At 45.2% G+C, this 8,812-nt stretch overlaps 1 protein-coding gene across 1 annotated transcript; it reads right to left on the bottom strand.

Annotated features, from left to right (window-relative positions):
* Positions 1–1,179: 1,179 nt before the first annotated feature.
* Positions 1,180–6,669, bottom strand: QNG1 (Q-nucleotide N-glycosylase 1). Its single transcript, XM_057396492.1, has 4 exons — positions 6,272–6,669; positions 4,548–4,807; positions 2,766–2,961; positions 1,180–1,474 (listed from the first exon to the last, which is right to left on the bottom strand). The coding sequence occupies exons 1-4, from the start codon at positions 6,606–6,608 to the stop codon at positions 1,242–1,244; spliced, it is 1,026 nt and encodes a 341-aa protein (XP_057252475.1). The 5' UTR covers positions 6,609–6,669; the 3' UTR covers positions 1,180–1,241.
* Positions 6,670–8,812: the final 2,143 nt, after the last annotated feature.

The raw sequence follows: 8,812 nt of genomic DNA, 5'->3' as shown, positions 1-8,812 counted from the left end.
GGAGAAAGACCCATTTTATTGTCAGAGCAGAAGAAAAACAAGTAAAGCATAAGACTGAAATCAGGCTCGCCTCATAAAGGACCGGATGATCAGAAACAGTGTTACATACTTACTACTGATTCAAAACACACTTTGATCGATTTCTGGTTTTATTTATCCAGGTGCATTATTTTTATCCCCTAGCAAGCTCTGATCCAACATGCTGACACTCTTCCCTCCTTTAAAATTATGTTAAAACATCCCAAAGTAAAACAATAAATTAAACCAAGTCACGAGGGGGAGAGTGAGGGGTGGGAGAAGAGAGATGGGGGAGATGAAGGGTAAGGAGAGCGGTAAACCTCTTCTCTATTGTATAAAAGCGTGTGGAGTACTAAATAGCCCCAGAGCGCCCCCGCACGCTCCTTGCTGCCAGAAGCAGGAGCAGATGTGCCGGAAGGCTTTTTCTTTTCGCTGGCGGCGGTATTTTGCGAGGGGGCCAGTACTCTTTCCACGTTTGCCGTGTCTCAAAGCGCACCTTTCACCCCAAACCTGAGAGGAGCCAGGAACGGGATCCTGCCTGGGTCTCGGGAGTCGCCCGGGCCGCGGAGCGTCCCCTAATTCCCCCGCCAGGCCGTCCCCCGACTTCCGCGCCTCTGGCCGCTGCGGAGGGTCCCGGGAGTTGGGGCGTGGCGGGACTGGCCGCGCTGGGGCCCGGCGAGGCTGCAGCCGCCGCTGTCTCCCCGTTGTTTACGGCGCCTCGCTAGGCAACGGCGGCAACGTCCGGCGGCGTCCCCGCGGAGTGGCACCGCCCGGTGCCCACAGCGCCCCCCAGCGGCGAGGAAGAGCCACCCGCGCCCCCCCCTCCCGCCGTCCCCGCAATCCCCGCGGGGAACGCACCGCAGCGTCTGCCGAGGGTCTGCAACCGCCCCAGAAAACTGAGAGGTCTCCATGCGATTTATATGACTGCAGTTTATTCAAGAAATCAGACGGTACCTTCACCGGTCATACACAAACACAAAACTGGAAACAGGCGCGATAAGCCCTGCAGTGCCGGGGGCTGCCCAGCTAAGATCACACAACAAATTCCAATCACAGCAAGAGAGATTCAGAGAAAGAAAATAAAAGGCAAGTTGTTAATTCATCATCAGGAAATGAGCATTTCATTTAGCCCGTTCCAAATTAGTATGTGACAAAACACCCCACAAAATGAGTAATCATAATTCAACAAATAATGCATCAACGCAACAGCCATCAGGCTGGACTTAGTAATAGATAGACCGCACCTGGTGGAAGGGAATGTCTTTCATCTCCTCCCGGTGTTCCCGGGCATAGTCCCAAAGATAGTAGTCGAGTAAAACCGCATTGATTTTGTCACGCATGTCCTGACCCTTCTTCTCATATAGCTCCAAGAGATGCTTACAAATCAAAGCGCAACACCAAATGGAACAGCCACGGATCTCTACCTCCTCTTTATCTCCAGACTGGAAAACTGTCCCTGCAGGACACGAAGAGACAGCAATCCATTTATATGCAAGAGACAGAAGACCCAGGATGGCCTGAATTTGCCTTACTCCCCCCCCCCCATTTATCCTAAATGAGAACTGCAGTTTTCATGGCTAATACACTGCAACTGCTAACAGTGTTGCTATGCATTTTCTAATTACTAATTTTATCATACGCACATATAAGTTCACCCCCCATTCAATTAAAACAGCATCCGGTATTTTAAGAAAGTTGTTTAAGAAAAGAACAGGTGTTTGGGTTATACTGCACATTATATGACTATTTCTTTGCTTGTGGACACAAAAAGGATAGTCAAATGTAATTTCAATACCATATATTTTCTACCAGGATAATTCTATTCAAGATTAAAAAATTAAAAAAAAAATCCAAACTGAAACAAACAAAAAAAATCCCTTCTTTCCCCCTTTCTCCCCCCCCCCCCCCCCCCCCCCCCCCCCCCAAAATACAAAACAAAACTAAAATCATCAAGAAAGCTACCTATATATATATATAAATGTAAAGGGACTCATTTGTTTGAATGACTTGGATGGGACTGTCCTTAACTAGGTTTCATGGAAAAGATAAATTGTCTACATGATCTATTTAATACACATATATTGGCATATATATATGTGTGGCCATCCTATTACAATCCATGGATAATTGTATTAATCTATTTATCTTACTGTGTAGTTTTAAAATTGCATAACAGCAGTCCTACCTCTAGACACAGTCATTTTACAGTGGATGAAGGGTTGGTTTATGTTTTTATTCACTGATGTTCATAGTACCAGAAGATGGAACTGTGCTTAGAAACAAGACTGGAGTTTGATGAAATTAACCTCAAGCAATTCTTTTTTAATGGATGCTTAATATTACCTTGCTTGTCACCAGCAGTCCAGTACAGGAATCCCCATTTATATAATCTTTGAACTAATGAAAAAATAGTCGCTTCTGTTATCTAAACTTCAAAAATCATAACTATACTTATGCTGAAGCATGGTTTTGGCAAAAGCAGCCCTTCAGAAATTTAGATCTTAGAGTTTCTTTAATGCCTCCTTTACCAATGTTTAAGCCAAGGAACTGTTAGACCTTTATAAAGGCGTAACCTTAAGATGTCATTCAAGATCACTGTTAAAGCTCCTTCTTGTTACCTCATCACTACGTTAGTAGTCCTTGTTTGGTGGACAATAAAATTACACAACCCTTTTGTCCACAACATGGACAAAACATTACCTGTAAAAGAGGCAGGATTACTTGATATTAGTAAGGGAGGAACAAACCTTCACGTAGTTTCTTCATTAGTTCCTCGGAATATTTCATTGCTTTTAGGTGAACAAGAACCTGGGGAATTCGATAGTCAGCAAATATAGTCAGACTAGAAATGTCTTCAAAAGAGCCATCTCCTTTGCCTTCTAATACACTCCATGTATCAGCCACAAGTATTTGTGCCCGTTTGTAGAAAGACACCCTTTTTTTCTGAGGAAAGAAATGTATTAATAATTAAAGTACCTGAAACATCAACAAATACAGCAAATGGTATGTACAGAAAGAGACATGTAAGAGTTACATTCTATGAAATAAACTATTGTGTTTGTGGTTAAGCAAATAATAAAAATGCAACACTCTTTAACAGCGTAAAATCTAAACAATATCAAGCCACAAACAAGTATCATGTGGAATTCTCATCCAACCTTTTATTTCAAGGAGAAAAAACATGTACTGGATTAAACAACTGAAATATTTAATTAACTCTGTTTATCTGTAACGTTAATGAGGTAAAATTCTAGTCACACCACCTACTAAAGGGCAGATTTAAGTGATAAATTCAATAGGTTCAAAGCTCCAGTGACTGGTGCTCCATGGAGTTACCTTGAGAGGACTGCATGGACTATTGGTATACGCCATGCTGCCAACAGCATAGTCTTTAAGACGTAATGATACAACAGTTGAACGCTATTGCAGATGGGACTGAGCACAGGAGCGGCTACGTATGTCACTGATGCTAAATGAAGATGTTGCCTGTATAGGCAAAACCAGAGACACGGAAAACACCAGATAGTGTCGGTCTACTTCCCATCAGTTTCTTTCAGGAAAACAGCTCCAAAAAGCTTCACTATACTGTCAATCCTGACAAAAGTTATCAGTTATTTTTGGCCTGCAGTCATTTGTGCAATGCCTGTTGAATCAACACAAGTTATAGTGTGGATTCCCAGTAGTTCTACATTTTCACAATTCTACCAGTTTCGTTTCCTTCTTTAGCTGCAAAGAAACTCACGGCAGAAGGAGATGGGGAATAGGGACTTTCAGTAGCAACTGAAGCAAAGGGGGGAATGATAAATTTGTGATTTTTCCAGGCAGTAATCATCTCAAATGTCATGCATTTGTAAGGAGTACAGAGGAGTCATGATCTACCTAGAACATGGAGTATTATCAAAATAAATTACAACAAAGCAATGAAGATAGAGATAGCAAATGAAAAAAACAGCTCTCCCCTGGCGGGGTGGGGGGGGGGAACATGACTCTTGTTTTTAGAAACACATTCCTGACTAGGTAAGGACTTAACTCAATCAAAATTCTTTTACTGTTAATAAACGGTGTGATTCTGTTTTCAGAGGCTTAGACTGATGAAGAAATGAAATCTCAATTCTCTTACCCCAGCTTATCAAGAAGCATACTGTGGACCAAGAGTATTATTAAAAAACCTTCTTCCTTATCTGTCTGACTCTTAGCAACTAACATAATTAAGATCAGCTGCTTCACAGTCTGATTTTCGTTTCATTATACTCCTGTATATCTTTACCGATTTTAGGCAAAAATATTAAGAATAACTTTCCCCTCTTATTTCCTTTGAATTTCACATATTCCACAGAAATGTTTCTATTCACCTTTCATTTCCTGGATTACACACCGCCCCCCCCCCCCCCCCAATTCACAAATATTAGATCAATTCCAAACTAACTTCTCCGAAAAATTTAGACAACCTAAGAGCTATCTTTTAAAGTCACACAATCAAGGAGGAATAAATTCTTACCAGAAGAAACTTACTGTTAGAACCAGCTTACCTCATATACAGCTTCATCTCTGTAAGAAGGAAAGTTTTCCAGTATTAGATGTAGTAGTTTCTGAGCACTTCCCTTACTCATTTTAACGCAGGTGAGAAAAGAGCCTCCAAACTTCTCCAGCAGAACTGTTCCACTTTCATTCAGCACCCGATGTCTTTCTTCAATCAAAGGTATGGACACTTCCGTGTCAGAGCGAAATATGTGTTTAACTTGGTCAAGTGTCACAGTGGCAAAATATGATGCACTAGTAATAGGTATTCCTTTAGAAAAAGAAAAATAAGATGCTTAGGCTACCATAACACATCCCAAGATGTAATGCAGAGGACTGCCACAAATGGAAGCATTTACACAGTAAGATCTAAGAGTCTATCAACCCTTAAAACAATTACCTGAGTGTTCAGTGATAACCACACTCACTTGGCTGCCTAAAAATAAATCTGTGTTTGCACACAGTCCTTCCTTCTACAAATACCAGTTTTCAACATGGCACCATGGAACCCTTATTACTTTTTATATGTAATTTTTCCCAACTGCTTAGTCTTCACCTTTCAGTGAGATGTTTACCTAGCACGTTGGCAAATATAGTTCATATACAGATAGTTTAGTCAGCATAGGCATGTTTTTCCTTAGCTCCTAATCACATTATGCATTTATAATAAGCATCTTAACCAAACATTCCCATAATTTACAAGCAAATATCATAGAATAGTTAGGGTTGGAAAGGACCTTAAGATCATCTAGTTCCAACCCCTCTGCCATGGGCAGGGACACCTCACACTAAACCATCTCACCCAAGGCTTTGTCCAACCTGGCCCTGAACACTGCCAGGGATGGAGCAGTCACAACTTCCCTGGGCAACCCATTCCAGTGCCTCACCACCCTCACAATAAAGAACTTCTTCCTTATACCTAACCTGAACTTCCCTTGTTTTAGTTAAATCCCGTTACCCCTTGTCCTGTTGCTACTCTCCCTGATGGATTAAAACTTCCAACTATACCTACTAATAGGGCTTTTTTTCTTATGACAGCAACAAGAGTTAGCATTAAAATACTGGGTTTGAAGGATACAGGTTTTCAGAGTCACTGGAGCTGCTTTGGTACTAAATTAGTAGAAAGGATGCTCAGCTGAAGTCTTATTTTCTTATTTGTCATGGAAACATGGAGTTTTCTTAATAACACATGTGAAATAACAGAAGTCCCAGTTTATTACGAGCACTCCTTACAGTTTTTTTAATGGATAAGCGGTAATACAGTTAGAGCCACAAGTTACCCAATTTCAGCAATAGGTGTTATTAAAGCACTTCCAGCTACCTCCTGCAAGCCTCACAGATTGGCCTGCACATACAGGTTTATCAAAACGGTAAGCTGTAGTTTGCAGAAGTGGCTCCTGTTTCACGGAATGGTTTTGGTGGGAAGGAACCTTAAAGCTCATCTGGTTCCAAGCGCCTGCCACGGGCAGGGACACCTCCCACCAGACCAGGTTGCTCCAAGCCCTGTCCAACCTGGCCTTGAATACTTCCAGGGAAGGGGCAGCCACCGCTGCTCTGGGCAGCCTGTGCCAGTGCCTCACCACTCTCTATTTTACGCTTATAGCCCCGTTTCCAGCGCCCCCCGCCCGACCGCTCAGTGGCTCCCGCGACCGCCTTGAGGGACGAGGTGAGGCCGGGCCCCGGCACCGGGTGTGGGGGATGTGACGGGCAGCCTCGCTCCCTGGCGCTCACTGACCGTCGTCAAGGGCCCTGTTGACGGCGGCGCAGAGGGACCAGTACCCGCTGTACATTTTGCCCTTGTACTTCACGAGGTACTTCTGCTCCTCCCGCTCGGACCAGAAGGAAAAGTTGAGTGTGTCTACCAGGAACACCCATGCCACCGCCTCCTTGCTGGCGGACTGGGGATTCAGCTCGTGGAGGCTCTTCCACCCCTCCAGCCCGAACTCCGCCGTCGAAGCTTTGTCGAACAAACTCTCTGCCACCCGCCGCGCCCCCTCATCGTCCACGGAGACATCTTTGCTGTTGTCGGCTATAAACTTGGCGGACTCCAGCGGGGACGGGAACACCTCCATACTCGACCGCCTCTGTAAGGATAGCAAACACGCACGGTTTTCAAAGCCGGCCCCTCGGCTCCCATCCCAGCCCCACCCAGCCCGCGGCATCACACCTGTGGAAGAGACTCGGCAGCGGCTCTCCGCACTCCCTGTACCCCACCGACCCTCCCGCACCCGGCTCCGCCGCACGGGTCCACTCACCGCCAACCGGGCTGCAGCCGCCCCGCGCTGCCTCCACTGCACAGTGCGCAGGCGCCCAGGGCATTCGGGGCGGGCTCAGACGGGCGCGGTCGTTGCCGCTGCCGAGCTGGTCCTGGCTCCCCGCCGTGCGGTCTGACGCCAGGAGACCCCCGCTAGGCCGGGACCCCCTCCCGAGGTGGCGGCCTTCAGAAGAGCTCCGCAAGCCAGAGCTGGTGTTCAGCGGCGGGCACTGTAAGGCCGGGCTCGCTACCTGCACCCCGTGGTGCGGGGCTGCCCTTGGGCAGAGCGGGACTCGGGGCAGGACACACACTGACTCCATGGTCAGCCTGAGGGAGGCCCCCGGTGAATCCCAAATCATGGACAGTTATTAGAAGAATCCCCCCCCCCCCCAGGATCCTTCCCAGCTGGGGCAGCGCACATACTCGAGTTGGAATTTTCGGAAAGATCTGCATCATTGAAAAGACAAAAAGGGGGAAGTGGCGGGTGGAAGTGGACAGAAAACATTTACACAGGGTCACTCGTGGAGCTTTCCTCCTGCTTTAAAACAAAACCCGAACAAAACCAAAACACCACTGCTGCATCCTTCTGAAACTGCACAAGTTGGAGGCACGCATTAAAACTGGGCACCTGCATTTCACTTAAAATCATGTAACGGTTTGGGTTGGAAAGGACCTTAAGATCATCTAGTTCCAATGCTCCTGCCCTGGGCAGGGACACCTCTCACTAGACCATGTTGGCTAATGGATCTGTCCAACCTGGACTTGGAACACCGCCAGGGATGGAGCAGTTACAATTTCCCCTGGGCAACCCATTCCAGTGCCTCACCACCCTAACAGGAAAAAATTTCTTTTTAAACCCATTACTCCTTATCCTATCACTACAGTCCCTAATGAAGTCCACCCCCAGCATCCCTATAGCCCCCCTTCAGATACTGAAAGGCTGCTGTGATGTTTCCAAGCAGCCTTCTCTTCTCCAGGCTGAACAGACCCAACTTTCTCAGCCTGTCTTCATAGGGGAGGTGCTCCAGCCCCTTGATCATCCTCGAGGCTCTCCTCTGGACTTGCTCTAACAGCTCCATGTCCTCCTTACATTAAGGACAGTGGAACTGCACACAGTGCTCCAAGTGGGGGTCTCACAAGAGCAGAGGAAGGATGAATTCCTTCGACCTGCTGGCCACATTTCTGCTACAGCCTGCCATACAGTTCACTTACCTTTTGCCCAAAACTGCTGCCTGGATTGCAGGTTTCTCCCCCAAATTTACCTTCAGCTTTCCCCACGTGAATGACAGTGCCAGAGGTAAGCCAGCACAGACCCACTTCATCTGCCTTCTGCAGCCAAATATTAAAGTGGTGATGGATTTTAACTCTGCCAACGAGGTCAGCCTTATGCACAACCTCTTAGCTCTCTGCCTTTCCCATTAAGTTTCAAGCACCTGCTGATGTGAAATGTTCTACAAGACAGGGTGGGAAAAAGCCCCAAACCAAGAATCCATGCTCAGTCTGGACTCACATATGCCACGCTCATGTTTTTAATGGTTGTTTTTATTCAGGAAGTAAAATTAACATTTTTAAACTATAAATACAAATGCCAAGTTATTACATGAGATATCCAGAGGCTTTATATTTTTTAATTCTCACAAATAATTCCTAAGGAATTCAACATACAACAGGGAAACCAAACAAGTTTTGCATACAATGAAAACCAAGTTACAGTTAGATACTGTCAATTTGCCAATTTATATGGATTTCTAACCTCATATAAATGAAAGCTCATAAAGTAACTATAATTAATTCAGTAACGGTACAGCAACTGTCATTTCTAACAGTGTTATCTGCATTAAGCAAGCTGTCTATAACCAGGTGTACTTTACCACTGCTTACTCAGTGACATCACAAAGTTTTAAAATATTTTATTTATATAGTTACCAATATATATATGTACTGCAAAGAGGGCCAAACACTTGAGAAATGTCAATTTTACACAACATCTGCATGAATATTTCTGCATTTTTTTCCCCAAAA

The sequence above is a fragment of the Pezoporus wallicus genome, unplaced genomic scaffold, assembly GCF_028554395.1.
Source record: "Pezoporus wallicus isolate ANWC-B61680 ecotype Strahan unplaced genomic scaffold, APGP_CSIRO_Pwel_v1 contig_2776, whole genome shotgun sequence".
Taxonomy (NCBI): Eukaryota; Metazoa; Chordata; class Aves; order Psittaciformes; family Psittacidae; genus Pezoporus; species Pezoporus wallicus.
The sequence above is the reverse complement of the archived record's forward strand: the minus strand, read 5'-3'. Positions and strand labels throughout refer to the sequence as shown.